The sequence below is a fragment of the Vanacampus margaritifer genome, chromosome 15 (genome assembly GCF_051991255.1).
Source record: "Vanacampus margaritifer isolate UIUO_Vmar chromosome 15, RoL_Vmar_1.0, whole genome shotgun sequence".
Taxonomy (NCBI): domain Eukaryota; kingdom Metazoa; phylum Chordata; class Actinopteri; order Syngnathiformes; family Syngnathidae; genus Vanacampus; species Vanacampus margaritifer.
Genome location: NC_135446.1, coordinates 14,689,067 through 14,706,494, shown reverse-complemented (window position 1 = coordinate 14,706,494; position 17,428 = coordinate 14,689,067). Strand labels below are relative to the sequence as shown.

The window sequence follows — 17,428 nt, the reverse complement described above, 5'->3', positions numbered from 1 at the left end:
GGGTGGAGTTTGCATGTTCTCCCCGTGCTTGCGTGGGTTTTCTCCGGGTACTCCGGTTTCCTCCCACATTCCAAAAACATGCATGGCAGGTTTATTGGACACTCCAAATTGTCCATAGGTGTGATTGTGAGTATGATTGTTCGTCTCTGTGTGCCCTGCAATTGACTGGCAACCAGTTCAGGGTGTACCCCGCCTACTGCCCGAAGCCAGCTGGGATAGGCTCCAGCAACCCCGCGACCCTTGTGAGGACAAGCGGTAAAAGAAAATGGATGGAAGTTTTGGTATAATGTGGGACAAAAAAAGTGCTTTTTTCACCCATAGCATTATGGGAAAATATGCTATGTTTGTAGCATTTAGCCTACAACTGCTTTGTCGTTTAATACGTACGTCTGCATCAGTATGGGTCAAAAATGTTGACTCCGCATTGGTAGTTCCACGCTTCCGTACCACGCCATATAGCAAGCAGTTAGCTTAGCAAGTTAGCACGCACGCACACACACACACAAAAAAAAAAGAGAGCAATGATGATGACATGTCAAATCGGTAAAATTACCGAATGAACAATACTGAGCTCTCCAGGAAAAAAAAAAAAAAAAGAAGCTTAGCAAGTTAGCATTCATTATTATACTTACAGTGTAATTCCTACTAGTCACGGTCACCGGCTGCCCATCACCTGTGTAGTAGGTCTCGGTGAAGTACGGACCCAAAAGTTCACTAAATGAGAAGAAGAAATTCATTACATTTAAAACACAGGCCTTACTTTAACTATGATCGTCAGATAGAGACGCCTTATAAATGCTGCGAACGTCACATGTTGGTGACTCACAAGGATGGTCTGAAACACTGCGTTGTCTCGGACCGTGCCCGGTTTGTGATCGCCTGTCACATGCTGAATATTAAATATAGCAAGTCGCTCCGCTTTACTAACAGTTTTTGCCGGCAGTCGTTACGGAGAAAACGCATCCATCACCACCGAAGGCTTGTACGCATTAGCATGAGTCCATTTTAAAATCGACACCTACTGTGGCTTTAATTAAAGTCAGAAATAAAAATGGGCTGAAGAGGGTCAAATGAGGCGCAATTACATTTCGGTGTGGAGCCAGAAAGAAAAATAGCATGTTTTCTTTCCATGGAAACATTCAATTGTTACTTTTTGTTGTGCGTTGTAGCATGACATTGAAAAAAAAAATCATCTATGTTCTGTGGTAAAAAAAAAAAAGGACAAAAAAAAGAAAGAATAGAAATCAATGGCTTGGCTATAGTTAATGTGATTACATTGTAGTCTTCTCCATGAGACGTCTGGAAAAACAGACCTAGCATTTGTGCTCCCTCGAAAGACAGCAATTACACACTGCAGACAATCAAACACATGATTGCTGCTTAATGGAGGGCAAAAAATGATTATGCACAAAAAAGATTTTTTTGTCTTCACATTAACACATTACAACATAAGACAAGGATGTTGATGTTTAAATGGCCAAAAAAGCATTAAAAAAAATAAATAAATGTCTGTCTCTCTATTGTAAAAAAAAAAAAAAGGTTATTGGAAGTTTAAGGTGCCAAAATTGGCCTAAAAAAAAATATATATATTTTTAATACAGCGGATACAAAAAAAAAGTCTACACACCCCTCCTCAAATGGCAGTATTTTTTTGTGCTATGTGAAATGAGACTAAAACGTCTTCCACCAATAATATGACCTATAACTTGTAGAACTCAAAACAACTGGTTACACAAGTGTGAAACACTCAATTTCAGTTGTTCTAGTAGGCTTTTTTTCTGACACGTTTTTGTCTCCCAAGCATTCATTCACAATTGCCAATTCAAGGCCACATTATTGGTCTTGTGCACACTTGCATTCCGAACATGGGAGCGGATTTGCATGCAAAAGCATCCGCACCAAGTGAAGGGAACAAACGCAAAAAAAAAAAAAAGAAGCTCCCAGACAAACACTTTGAGAGCTTAAATAAGTCATTCGTGGGAGAGAAAAAAAAAGAAAAAGAAAAAACACGCCTCTTGCTGTGTGCAGTTTTTTATCACTTTAAATGCCTCTGGAGAAGTGAGAACGTGAGCGAGGTGCCATTTGCTGTAGCCAGATATTGGAAACTTAAAAAAAAAGGGGGGGGGGGGGGTGTTGCGAAATGAAAGATGGCAAGCAGGCCCCTGCAGGACGGCGCAGCGCTCGCGGCCCGTCTCGACCGATCGCTTTCAGAAGGTCACATTGTGAGCGATGAGGCCCACCTGCTCTTTAAGCGAGACCACGAAGGAGACGCCGCGCGGCATCAAGTCGGCGACTTCCTGAACTTGGCAGGAAGCGCGAGGGTTTTGACCGCAGCACCTGTTCTCGGTCTTCAACGGAATCCTGCTGCCGTGCACGACTTACTCTCCGCCACTTCATGCGAGTCTTTCAAGTACAGTGATATCTTGACTTTAGGGTCCCCGAAGAGTTTTTCAATTCACACTCCCAGCTAAAGTTTACTGTAAAACCAAATTCACGTTTTTGTACTAGAGCGACAGGGAAACATCTTTTGTCCTACTTTTTTTTTTACAAACAATATGCAAATATGCACTATTAAGGGCTAACTGCGTAAATATGCAATCATCTTATTTAACGTCACTTGCCTATCTTAACTAGTTTGGTAGGAAATAAAATCCAACACAATGAGGCCAAAATCGAGATTGATGAAACTTCTGGGAAAAAAAACACATTTCTCATTTAACCCCTGGGCGTTATTTGACCATTTTTTTTGGCTTTTTGTTGGTTCTGACCAAGCCATTTCAAAATAAAATAACGCCCAGGTTAATAATTATTATATTATATATTATAATAATAATATATATAATATAATAAAAATAATAATTATAATAATTAACAGAGATACAATGATTAATTGATTGACAACTACTTGATTCTAAAACGAATGGATCAACATTCGGCTAATCAACTGATCGTTTAGAGACCTTGTTTAATTTAAAATTGTTTCAAACCCTTGGAATTTCAGCCTCCCGACAGTAAATCTCAGATTTCTATAGTCTTCAATGAAAGCGGGCTGACTATATTTTGTCTGTGTTTTTTATTTTTATTTTCGAAAATAAGGCATCTGCAAATATCTGCTTTTATTTTGGAAAACAGTGATCAACATTGCTGCCAATTTACCGATGCTACAAACCAAACCTGAAACTGAATCATAATTAATTGATGCTTGTGCATTTTCAAAAAAAAAAAAAAAAAGTCCTGTTATTGAATGAAGGGATGAAAATGAAAACACGTTTTTCTTAAATATTATTTATTTATTTATTTTTCAGGAAAGGACGTTTTTCTTAAAATTTACGGAAGAGGATTAGGGCCAGTGAAGAGAGAGAAAGAAAAAAAAGTTTGGCAGCATTCTGACTTCATTCTCAGAATTTTTATTTTCTTTTTTTCTTTTTTCTGAGAATCAAGTCAGAATTCTGAGTTTAAAGTGAGAATTCTAAGAATAAAGTGAGAATCCTGCCAAACTTTTTTCTTTTCTTTTTTCTGAGAATCAAGTCAGAATTCTGAGTTTAAAGTGAGAATTCTAAGAATAAATTGAGAATCCTGCCAAACTTTTTTCTTTTCTTTTCTTTTTTTTCTGAGAATAAAGTCAGAATTCTGACTTTAAAGTGAGAATTCTAAGAATAAAGTGAGAATCCTGCCAAACTTTTTTCTTTTCTTTTTTTTCTTTTCTTTTTTCTGAGAATGAAGTCAGAATTCTGACTTTAAAGTGAAAATTCTGAGAATAAAGTCAGAATAATGCCAAACTTTTTTCTTTTCTTTTTGCTGAGAATCAAGTCAGAATTCTGACTTTAAAGTGAGAATTCTAAGAATAAAGTGAGAATCCTGCCAAACTTTTTTCTTTTCTTTTCTTTTTTCTGAGAATGAAGTCAGAATTCTGACTTTAAAGTGAAAATTCTGAGAATAAAGTCAGAATAATGCCAAATTTTTTTCTTTTCTTTATTCTGAGAATCAAGTTAGAATTCTGACTTTAAAGTGAGAATTCTAAGAATAAAGTGAGAATCCTGCCAAACTTTTTTTTCTCTCTCTCTTCACTGGCTCTAATGCTCTTCCGTACAAAATAATTGATTATTTAAGTAATCGTTAGTTGCAGCTCTAGTTTTTTTTTATTTTAAATAATGATATTCATTCATTTGAAAGCACTGATCATGTTAAGGATTTCTCACAATAATCAGGAAACAAATACATCTAAATGTGTATCACTGAATTTCTATAAATCTGTTCACATTTCCAAATGATGCAATCTATAACATTTCTAGGAAATTACAATGTCCTATCACTGGTGGTTTATAAACGTGCACGTCAAGGTACGGCACTGCGACTGAATCGGGTATTATCCGCCCCTCCCGGGAGGACCGACATCCTGCAAGCCGAAAACTCATCAGCATTTTTCTTCTTTTTTTTTCCCCCCCCCACACCGCTGTTGACTTGGAGCTGCCAGTCATCATCACAGCCATGTCATCCCGAAGCCGGAATAGACTCCGATAAGAAGAACAAAGCGTGTATTTGATTTGAAATCACAAAGTGGAAACGCCGAGCGGCTGACGCCGAGTTCAAACAAATCATTTCCTCGGGTTTGAAAAAGAAATCAATGAAGAAAAGTGGGCTACTAAAACAGACTGATGCCATTCCATAAAGCTATCTGGATTCTCGCGGGAGTCCAAATTCCCACCTGGTCGTGTTGGGTGTCAACACGTTAGGTTTAAGTCAGCACATTATCTGGGACGCATTTCCCTGTTTGGGGGGGGGGGAAGAAGAGCTTTGACTTTCTTCTGATGGTCTTGATAGAAGACTGGAGGCAAAAAATAATAATAATGATAATCCAACATATTCGGGTTGAAATGGTTGGTTGAGGGTTGCAGTAAGATAAGGAAGGGATTGAAGAAAAGCGAGATACGATAGCGCCCATTTGTTAGACATTATTTGTCACCCTCTTGTCCTTTGTGCGGTTTGGACCTGGAGACCAGCTCTCTCCGATTACACAAATACCAGACTGTGACTCACACACTCGCTATTCAAACATTTGACGACGTGTGTGTGTGGTCGCCCGATCCGGCCTTCTCCGGAATGTTCCCGCTAGGCATGCAACAAACTCCGACGGCACACTTTTATTGTCATACCAGTCTCATGGTATTGAATTTCAAAAAAAAAAAGGCGTGGCCAACCAACCACTGCATTGATGTGAGGTCCGTTTGCTCTGTCTACAGTGTTTTGTATTATGTGTTGTTTTTTTACACTACATTTAGGAGATAACGGCTGACAGATCCATTCATTGTTTATGAGTTGTACAGTTAAATGACATAATATATATATATATATACATATATATTAGGGCTGTGAATTGCCTAGTACCTGCCAGTTCGATTCGCATCACGATTCACAGGTCACGATTCGATACCGATTAATCCCGATACGAATCTATAAATGAATTATTGCGATTTTTTTGTGTGTGTTTAAACTCAAATTTAGAAAATACTAATTAGTAAACTTGTACATGTACACTGTAAGATTTGAATGGAAATGTAATTTATTTCATGTTTGAACAGCACTCAAATAAAAATATTAAGGCTTAATGTTCCATTAATATAACATTCTTCTATGCTTAACGTGTGAACCCGAACCCTAAGTAAGACGTTTTGTTGAATATTCCCATAAAGAATTGATGTTTAAAAATCGATTCGGCCGCATATTGAATCGATCACGAGAATTGCGTGCGCTGTAATGTTGCCGAATTTATTTTTTCTAACACCCCTAATATATATATATATATATATATATATATATATATATATATATATATATATATATATATATATATATATATATATATATATATATTAATGTTATGTTATGTTCATGTCAACACTATTGTCGTTTTGTTAAAAAAAAATCCCCTTAATTTTCAACTTCACCTGGACGTGACGATAACCGCCCCCATCACCTCCATCTGTTTGAAATCTACATTCCCTGGTCCAAACTTGTGCACTACTAACACTGATCAGCTCTTGTGCGATGCGGCCGTGCCTTCTTCAATGAACGCCAACTTTTTTTTTGGTCCCACGTCTTTCTTGTTTTTGCCGCTGACCTTCCGAAAAGCGCCCGCTTCTCTACACACGTCAATCTGTTTCCAAGCAACTGGAGCCTGCCGCATCCAGTTTGTTATGTTCATGTCAAACTACAAGATAGTGTTGCTTTTAAGTCAACATGATGCAAGATGCTGTTTGCTTTCTTACAAATGGGAGTCAAAACCTCGGCTCACGGGCAACCCTGTTGTCAAACCAATCTTGTTTCGGTTCATTCAGGTGCAATGACTTATCATCATTTGTGGCTTTTTGTTGCCAGGTAAAATTTGAAGTATCGAGAAGCTTTAGACACTTTCAGAGCTGAATAAATTGAGTGGCCCGACTAAAATGGATGACCAAAATTCTGAAATTTGCAGACATTTTTTTGATAACCGATTAATCGGCCAATTATTAAAACATAATGAGTAAAATAACTTCTTTTTTTGTTCCATTAACAATGACATGAATTACAGCCACAACATTTGACTATTTTACAATACTTTGTCCTATATTAATTATATATTAACTTTACAATGAAGAGAATATTTGGCAGATTTTTTTTTAAATATTATAAAATATTATATTATAATATTATAATATATAATATAATATTTAAAATATTTCTTAAAAAATATATATATATTAGTATTATTTTGAGAGGAGATATTTGAATATTTTAATGTCATTATCTTTGTATTAAGTTGTAATGTGTTAATGTGTAAAAAAAAATAAAATTCAGCAAAAATCAGCATTAAAAAAATCTGCAGATTTTTGCCGATTTTAAAAGAGTTAATATCAGCCGATTAATTGTTCAGGCCCTACTAAATTGTGTTAAAAATTAAACTTGTCAGTCAAGGTACCACTTCACAGTTTTTCTTTTTCTCTAAATTCATCAAGATGACCTCCAAGCAAATAAAAGCTGCAAAAAGTGAGCCAAATTGCCTCACGGCTGAAACAAGGAAGGAAATAATTGCTGAACATTGTTTGCGATTCTGATCTCGTTACACAGTTTGTGGTGTTTAAAATGATTTGGCGAAACCTACCATGTGTACTATTCTTGATAAAGCAAAAAAAAGTACTTCTATATAATTACAGTATTTCGACCTCAGTTTGAAACAGAGTTTAGGAACAAATTAAATTTGTGAAGCCGGTGTGACTTCAAAGAAGGCAGCGGTGTAAAAGCGTGATATAATTCTCGATCCCCGGCCCCGGGGTATTTTGACAAACAGGCATGTTTTTAAAGCACCTGGGAAAATGCATCAGGTCTCTTTATAAACCCAAAGTGAATAAAATCGTGGATTTTTTTTTTTTTGGACCGCTCCAAGCGGCAAACAACTCAAGGTTGTGCTTTCTCAAAGACAGAAAAGCAGACATTTATAGAGGCTAAGGAGGAAATTTGGGAAAGAAGTGTAATGGGAATACTCACTGGTTATGTTCTACTTGTAGCACCAGTTGGAGGTCACCGGAGGAGAGCACAATTTCCCCTCTAATTGGCTGTTCATCCTGTTGGATTTAAGAAGAGACATTTTGGAGAGTCAGATCATTAAGTCAACGTTCCTAGAGAGCTTTTTTTTTTTCCCGCAACGGCACCATTGGCTTCTTTCTATTCCACTATGCGGGCCGGAGTTTCAGGAATGAACAGTTTGTGGTAGATTTATGATTTAAACTATGAATATAGGCATTTATATTGTACAAGGTTTTAGAGTGGGCGTCAATTATTCGAAATTGGCAGCAGAGCTCGCTCCCGAGTCTACTGTATTGCATTTTCTGAAGCGGCACAGCAGTCGTCTTTGTTTCCACGCGCATGTCTTTATAGTTCCATTTGATTGATTCTGCATACGGCGCGCGTGCTGAAAAAACGCTTTTCAAATTTTTTTTTTTTTGTGTGTTTCTGCTCTTCGTGGCGTGAGTCAAGTTACGGCGAAAGAGGTTTAATCTTCACCCTCGCATGCCCACGCGTGACACGTGATGCACAAAGCTGCCTTTACCTCGTGTGCAGTGACTTGGTGCTTTTTTTTCTTCTTTTTTTTTGAATGTCATTGGGATTTCATTAGTTGGCCAAATCCTAGCCGGGCGAATGAGAAGATGAGAGATTGGATGTGGGGATTTAGAAAGGACGGAGAAGGAGATTTTGTTGATGGCAGACAATGACAGAGACACAGGAAGAAAGGCATGCGTGGAAGTTTGGTATTCGGGTACTCTGCAACATTCCGACATTTTACCATTTACTCTCTCAAATGCGCTTTTCCTACATGAGAGCTTGATAATAACAACTCGGAGTGACACTGGCATTTTCGGGGTGCTTCGCGATAAGGGAGCGCCAGCCAGAATTTGAAAAAGTGTGTGTGTGTGTGTGTGTGAGGGAAATACAAATGCTGAAACACATCAGATATCAATTTCCTTTCCTGGCGAAAGAGAAATGAAGTCTACGTGGAGCTATTTTACTTTTAAAGCAGATTCAAAGTTGAAGTTCAGAATATATTTGCCTCATCCAATATTTGTCATCTTCCCTGTCTGGCATAAGGAATATTACATCAACGCATAAATTACTTGAGTAATCAATGGAATAATCGAGAAAAAAAAGTCAACCAAGTCGGAACAGGAAGCTATTGACCTCATGTAGCTAACAGCTAGCTCTACCCTTGTTTACTCTTGAAATAATGTTGACGCATTTTAAGACACTATTACATGTGTAATGTAGATAAAATGATGTATGTGTGAACTAAATGGTAGTTAATGTTTGTTTACATTAAGTGGTCATCGCTAGCAGGCTAATGCTAATCGCTAGCAGGCTAATGCTAATCGCTAGCAGGCTAATGCTAATCGCGAGGGCTAACCTTTTAGCATATGCTAATTTGACCTCATGTAGCTAACAGCTAGCTCTACCCTTGTTTACTCTTGAAATAATGTTGACGCATTTTAAGACACTATTACATGTGTAATGTAGATATAATGATGTATGTGTGAACTAAATGGTAGTTAGTGTTTGTTTACATTAAGTGCTAATCGCTAGCAGGCTAATGCTAATCGCTAGCAGGCCAATGCTAATCGCTAGCAGGCTAATGCTAATCGCTAGCAGGCTAATGCTAATCGCGAGGGCTAACCATTTAGCATATGCTAATTTGACCTCATGTAGCTAACAACTAGCTCTACCCTTGTTTACTCTTGAAAAAATGTTGAAGCATTTTAAGACACTATTACATGTGTAACGTAGATATAATGACGTATGTGTGAACTAAATGGTAGTTAGGGTTTGTTTACATTAAGTGGTCATCGCTAGCAGGCTAATGCTAATCGCGAGGGCTAACCATTTAGCATATGCTAATTTGACCTCATGTAGCTAACAGCTAGCTCTACCCTTGTTTACTCTTGAAATAATGTTGACGCATCGTCTGTAAGTGACTTTTAAGACACTATTACATGTGTAACGTAGATATAATGACGTATGTGTGAACTAAATGGTAGTTAGTGTTTGTTTACATTAAGTGGTAATCGCTAGCAGGCTAATGCTAATCACTAGCAGGCTAATGCTAATCGCGAGCGCTAACCATTTAGCATATGCTAATTTGAGCTCATGTAGCTAACAGCTAGCTCTACCCTTGTTTACTCTTGAAATAATGTTGAAGCATTTTAAGACACTATTACATGTGAAATGTAGATATAATGATGTATGTGTGAACTAAATGGTAGTTAGGGTTTGTTTACATTAAGTGGTCATCGCTAGCAGGCTAATGCTAATCGCGAGTGCTAACCATATAGCATATGCTAATTTTGTTGGTGTTGAAAGCATATGAATAGAAGATAATAAATGATAAGTACTTAATATCCATTTAACTCATTTTTCCCCTCCAATTTTTTATTTTAAAAATATATTTTGAGCCTATAGTGCTAATGTGTATAAAAATCCCGTGAATGTGAGCTTGACATCACCAAAACTACGACGATTGGAGGCTTAAAACCGTACACACCGGCGTCTCCAATTCTCTCCACCTTATCAGAGTGAAACTAGGCCAAACGTATGGTAAAAGAAATGTCACTCTTCTCAGGTCCAATTTCTCCCGGTCAGTCAAGCGGTGTGGATAAGGACTGCGGAAAGTGGCATGGAGCTTTACTTGTGAGAAAAGAGCAGCACAAAGTGACAGCCATTTGCTTTCAGGAATTCGGAGGATGACTGAATTAGCCTATAGTACTCCCCCTTATGTTTCCCTTCCTGTGTTTAGCTCTCCAAAAAAAAAAAAACGGCTGGATAAACATAATCATGATTAGGGTACAGACTAAAAAATCGGATCACGTGCAAGTAGGACATGTTCAGACCTTACAGTAAACACGCAGTTGCTAAGGAAACACGTTGGCCTTGATTGAAACAGGGATGAGAATGTAATAAACAATTACTGCAAATAACGATCTTGAAATCAAGTCAAGCTCATTTATATAGATTTATAAAATCACATCTACGGCATCTAACCAAAACGAGGTTCAAGATATACTTTTCAACAAACAAAAAACGTGCAAACACGGGCAACGAATGCGCACTTCATTAACTACCAGCTTCTTTTTGATGTTGCTCACCGTCTTGACGTGACGTGAAGACATGCGGTCGTATTCAGGCTAATCACATGCACCCTGCAGCACCGTGATCCACTCTACCAATACACATGGTGCCCCCCCCCACCCCCAACCCCCCTAATGGCAAACCATAGCCCTCATATTTACCACCATCTATCACAGGGGAATTCAGATATTGCGATTCGGTATTGAGGACCAAAAAACAGAATGTTCTTATTAAAGCGAGGTCGAGTTTCTCGCTTGCCACCTGCCAGCGAGCTTTGCAATATATTTCTCGTCCAATGGTTGGCCTCGGCACCGGTGAACAAAGAGAACCGTTTGAAGGGACGAGTGTTTACAAGCTACGATCTAGAAGGCTTGAACACAAAGAAAACGCCTTAACAATAGAGGGAGGAAAGAATAATTTCTTCTTCTTCTTCTCAAGCAACACAGATTTCGTGATGCATTATTTGTCCTCTGCTGAATTGACAAGTTTGCTCACAAAGAAATAAACAGTCACGAGAGCTGTCAAAAGACGTCAAGGACAATATTGGGTTTTAGCGGCAATTTTTTATTTAATTTTTTTTTTCTGGAGAGCTCAGTATTGTTCATTCAGTAATTTTACCGATTTGACATGTCATCATCATTGCTCTCCTTTTTTTTTAATTATTATTTTTTTATTATTATTTATTTTTTATTTTTTGGTGTGTGGGTGAGAATGTGTATGTGCGTGTGTGCGTGCATTCATTAGTTCACCTAAAACCTATTAAAAAAAATCCCATACCGTTCACCTAAACCGAACACTTCCAGCCAGAGTCATGAGGCCGTCAGGAGACCCGAGGAAGGACCAAAGAAAAGAAAGCAAAGTGAAATCCAGCACCGACCAGACACCGCCGCAGCGGCAATTTTTTATTATTATTTTTTTTTCTGGAGAGCTCAGTATTGTTCATTCGGCAATTTTATCGACTTCATTGCTCTCCTTTTTTTTTATTATTATTTTTTTATTATTATTATTATTATTATTTTGTATGTGGCTGAGTATGTGTATGTGCGTGTGTGAGTGCATTCATTAGTTCACCTAAAACCTATAAAAAAAAAATCCCATACCGTTCACCTAAACCGAACACTTCCAGCCAGAGTCGTGAGGCCGTCAGGAGACCCGAGGAAGGACCAAAGAAAAGAAAGGAAAGTGAAATCCAGCACCGACCAGACACCACCGCAGCGGCAATTTTTCTGAACGCTGGTCAAGGCACTTTACGATATTGCTGCTCACTCGCCCCAACCTGGCTGCGGCTTTGCAGGCAAGGTGCCGTCTTGGCCATTAGGAGCTACTTAAGATTGAGCGTATCACTCGAGGCGGGGATCAAGCCGGCGGATTAGAGGCCGGCTCGGCAACTCTCCTGAGCCCGCCAGCGGTGAGGGTCAATTTTTCGACTCCAAACTTTGGATGAGTGCGTATCATATATGATGCACCTTGGTATTTTTTCATCCCTTCATGTTCACACCTCTGACGCCGTAAGCGCCTCCACTCTTACTTGGGGAGGGAGCGGCCGCAGGTGTGGGGGTGTGGGGGGGGGGGTGTAGTGATGGATTCTGAGAGGAGCTCCCTGGGGAATGCGGTCCGGCAGGGGGTAATGAGACCTGATACGCTTAAGGAGGCAGGAGTCCTTATCTGAGTGGGGCAGGCTCGATTCCCAGCACAAATACAGGTAACTATTGTTTTATTTGATATAATGGTGCCTTTCAGGACACAACCATCATTTGAGAAAGTATCTTATCTGTTCCTTTTTCCTTTTTTTGGCCGATTAAATTGCCGAGAAAGTGAGCGCTGAGAAGAAAAAGTGAATGATGACAACTGGATTCAAGCTCATAGAAAACCATGAACGAGGTACGCGTGGAGTTGATTTGGCAAATGGAACAAGCAAAGTTCTGCGATGAAGTCAAAGCAGTCGATAACGGCGCTAACTAGACTTGTTTTGTTTGCTGTTGTTTTTTTCCCACCACGCAAAAGTGTGGTAGAAATTGTTATTCGATACGTCGCCGCATTCCTTCTGGTTGCTTCATTTTGCTGCTGTGCATTCATGTTTTGAGCACTTTCATTCCTTTGGTAATTGTTTTTCCACTTTTTTTTGCCAAAAGCAATAAAAAAAACTGTGTCAGCCATCCTTTCACATTTTCTAAACGCATACCTGACGTGGCGTGAATAGAGAAGAAAAGAAAAAACAGCACCTTAATCTTTCTAAACAGAAGGAAAAAAAATATGATGTACAAGAATTTTCAAAGGAAGTCTTGCCTTTTCTTTTTTTTTTTTTAAGAGGCTGCTGCAAAGGAATTTTTTTCCTACTTGCCCCAAAAAAGAAAAACCTGGAAGAGAGTTGGAGATACATAATAAATACAGCATGTTGAGGCCACAGACTGAATGGGAGAAGACCAGCAGGAAAGAGAGAGGGGGGGGGGGGGCTTGTATGCACTCCTCCGAGCCTCATGTGCAGGCCATCTTAATGAGAGCCACATTTAGGTCAACATTGCCCCCCCCCCCCTTCTCGCTGCTTCTCACAGGCCCCACCCCACCCAGCCTCCTGTGAGAGCACCAGCAGTGCACTTTTGGCCGTAAAAACCCCCAAACAGCAAGTAGAAGTATAAAAACGAGGAAAAGGAAAAAGTATTAGATAATCACAATCGGTCCTTATCGTGAAGGACACTTGTGAACTTTACACTCGAGACAGGAAAAATAAGCCAAGAGAGGAATTGGTCGGCATACATGTTCACTTTTTGGTCATTTCGAGACCAGATTGAGGATGGACGAAACGATTCCATTTTTTTGCATTCTGTTTAGTTATGTTAATACAATTTGTTTGTCAAACAGTACTAGTGCTATTATTCTTCTTATTAAATAAATGTGTTGGCTCTCGGGATTGGATCGAGAGGTGGCATGGCTCAATGGTAGTATGGTTGTCTCCCAACCCGAAGATTAAGGGTTCGATCCTCAACCCTTGTAACCATGTCAAAGTGTCCTTGAGCAAGATACCGAACCCCTCATTTGCTTGGTTAACCCCTAGGCGTTATTGTGACATTTTTTGGCTTTATTTTATTTCTTTTTTTTTTGGGAGATTTTTTGGCTTTATTTAAATTTTTTGTTTTTGATAATTTTTATTTTTATTTTTTTTAAAGAAAAGACTATTAAAAATTAGGGGCTATTAAAAATTAGGGGCATCAGGCGATTAAAGTCAAAGTGTCCTTGAGCAAGATACCGAACCCCTCAGTTGCTTGGTTAACCCCTAGGCGTTATTGTGACCATTTTTTGGCTTTATTTTATTTCTTTTTTTTTTCTGGAGATTTTTTGGCTTTATTTTAATTTTTTGTTTTTGATAATTTTTAGTTTTTTTTCTTTTTTTAAAGAAAAGACTATTAAAAATTAGGGGCTATTAAAAATTAGGGGCTATTAAAAATTAGGGGCGTCAGGCGATTAAAGTCAAAGTGTCCTTGAGCAAGATACCGAACCCCTCAGTTGCTTGCTTAACCCCTAGGCGTTATTGTGACCATTTTTTGGCTTTATTTAATTTTATTTTTTTTCTGGAGATTTTTGGGCTTTATTTAAATTTTTTGTTTTTGATAATTTTTTTGTTTTTTTTCTCTTTTAAAAAGAAAAGACTATTAAAAATTAGGGGCTATTAAAAATTAGGGGCGTCAGGCGATTAAAGTCAAAGTGTCCTTGAGCAAGATACCGAACCCCTCAGTTGCTTGGTTAACCCCTAGGCGTTATTGTGACCATTTTTTGGCTTTATTTTATTTCTTTTTTTTCCTGGAGATTTTTTGGCTTTATTTAAATTTTTTGTTTTTGATAATTTTTTGTTTTTTTTCTTTTTTAAAAAGAAAAGACTATTGAAAATTAGGGGCGTCAGGCGATTAAATATTTTAATCATAATTAATTGCATGACTTCACTAGTTAACTTACGATTAATCACAAATCTGTTCTAAATGTACAATAAAAAATGTTTAGGTTTTCAAAAATGGGAAAAAATGTTAAACTAATAGAAATAGTTCAAATACATTTTTGACGTCTATACCCGTCAATGGCAGTGAATGAGTTAGTAGTGCCACCCAGTTCTTAAGACTGCACCAGCCTGAGTTGCCAACGATTTATGCTAAGGTATCGTTTTTTTTGGGGGGGGGAGTAAAAGTGACTGTTGTAGATCCAGATTCAGTATCGCCCAACAGTGCTAGCGAAATCCCGATGCGTCACCCAGCCTGTACAAGCGAGATCCCGTCGGAAATTAGACACAAATCCAAATCCTTTAGGACGGAATACATTCTAATGTTTAATGCGCTCGACCTAATCCTGATTGGAAAGTCACTAGTCTCGGTCAGAAGAGAGAGTGGAAAAAATGAAGAAGAAGAAGAAAAAAAAGAGTCACATGTGGAAGGTCCACACACTTTGAACCCTGAGCTCAGCTCACATTTTGGAAGGGTGGATTAAAACATTCGTCTTGTTAGTTGAGAACTTCGACCTTGCCCACAACTAAGCCTCCAACTGGCAAATGTGTTTCTAATTATTATGCACTGTATTTAGAGTTTTTGTTCATTTTCCTAAATAGTCAAGGTAATTTTTCTCCCTTTTCTAGCCATCGCAGCTAAAGCTTCAACACGGGGGAATGCAAAGTTATCTTGCGTGACTATTTCACTGCGGAAGCTTCTTCTTCTTTTTATAGCATGGCAGGAAATTGACAGCGAGGCGCTTAACATATAATCACAGAGATCATTTTGTCACCTGTGTGTTTTCAACAGAATGTTCCCAAAATGAGTCACACAGAGTCATTAGAAGGTTGCATCAGATACAAAAAAAGAATGGAAGAGTGATTTCACAGACAGAGAAACCACAAAAAGCAAAAACTCAAATGTTCATGTAACTTATAGGCAGTGTTTAAATTCCATTCAAGTGTCGACCCGCATCTCACTTGGGGGATGCGCTGTCCTTTTCCCACATGACGAATGGCAGCGGGCGTTAAATATGTAACACCTCATTAACCTTCAGCGAGAACACGGCGCACCATAACGCGACTTGGGCGGCGGCAATTATAGTGCAAACGCACTAATCACGAGCAGACGTACGTTTAAACTGTTGTTGTTTTTGGTAAGTCACTCGCAGTCATTTGTGTACAATAGAATTGTACGGAATACTGGTACGAGAAAAGTACTGCGATGCATTGCCATCAGAGACAATTTTGTTAGTAACACATAGAGGCATCAGTACACTCTATACGGTATGCATTATTTGTTTTTTTCTAATAATGTGTTTAAAACCCTGGAGAACCCACGGGGTCAAATTTGGCCCCTATAAATTCTGCTACTCAAATTAAAGACCTTTTTTTTTTACAAATTTAACTTCAAAAGTCCAGAGTGCCACTTCTGACCCCTGCATGGGGCCATCTAGTGGATGAATATTGCACTTACATGAGCCAGAGTGGTGGTGACAAGATGGCTGGCAACACAAGATGGAAATCAATCCAAACAAAAGCATCTTCTCAGCAAACCATCAGATGGTAAATTTTTTTTTTTTTTTGTTAATCTATTTCATATCATGTTGCAGAATGCCTAGGAGTATGTTTTATATATATATTTTTGATAAATTAGCAACTCTAAGCTAGTTCAAAAAACAAGGGTTAAAATTGAAAAAACATATATTTTGGTGTTCAGTGAACTTATAGCAGTCATTTAATGTATAATTCATAATTTTCCAAAGAAGAAAAGGGGTCTTGGGTTCTCCAGGGTTAGAAAAAACGGTTGCCATGTGAAGACTGAATTAGTGGAGTACATTAATATACCCCATCGCGCCTCAACTTCATCCTCAGCGGACACAATAGAGTCGCATCTGACGTCCTGTCCCTCGGACGGCGTATCATTGCCCAAATTAAAACCATTATTTCCTCAGCACTTTTTTTTTTTTTACAACTCATTCAATCCCTTTCAGCGCCATGATAGCTCTCTTTTTCACCGACAATCCAACGAGAAAAATCACTGAAGAGCAAACAATGAAATTGCAAAGAAAAGCTTTATTAAAGTGCCAATCTTCAATCTAGTCACTGGAAAGAGGACAATCGCAATTATCCGGCTCACATGGGGGGCTCATTTCCCTCTCTCCGTTACGACTGCATTTCTTACAAGTCAACAAAGCAATCAATTTCAACACAAAAAAGGAGACATTTTGGAGCGCTCAACCATTTAATGTTCATGCCATCTGGTTTGAAATGATATCTTGGTTGAAGAAGACAAAAAAAAAAAGAGCTGTGAATGTGCCTAGTACAATTGGTAGAAATTTGGTAGCAATAGAACAAGTTGGAAAAGGCCAAAATGAGCCTAAAATGGCTACTTTAAACCGGAATGGCGGTACGTTCTGTGTCTTTTTGTGTTTCTGGCTTTACTGTAGGTCTACAGCAGTGTTGTCCAATTATCCTAACCCCCCCTCCAAAGCTAAAACACATTAACCTGAGACAACCGATCTCCTTTTTTCTTTTCTTTGATCCTTCCTCGGGTCTCCTGGCGGCCTCACGACTCTGGCTGGAAGTGTTCGGTTTAGGATTTTTTAATAGGTTTTAGGTGAACTAATGAATACACACACACACTCACGCGCACATACACATACTCACCCATATACAAAAAATAAATAAATAAATAAAAATAAATCGTCAAATCGGTAAAATTACCAAATGAACAATACTGAGCTCTCCAGAAAAAAAAAAACTGTCTTCAAATCTTCAACAAATATCAAACCTATCCTAATCTAACTCAAT

The 17,428-nt window shown here is 38.4% G+C and overlaps 1 protein-coding gene across 1 annotated transcript in view; it reads right to left on the bottom strand.

Moving 5' to 3' along the window:
- adam19a (ADAM metallopeptidase domain 19a) overlaps positions 1–17,428 on the bottom strand; it is a 53,002-nt gene that overhangs the window by 20,268 nt on the left and 15,306 nt on the right. Inside the window, exons 3-4 of the mRNA XM_077545115.1 lie at positions 7,522–7,598; positions 633–714 (exon numbers count right to left, since the gene is read on the bottom strand). Of these exons, the coding sequence (XP_077401241.1) occupies positions 633–714; positions 7,522–7,598 (159 nt within the window). The remainder of the gene's footprint in view (positions 1–632; positions 715–7,521; positions 7,599–17,428) is intronic.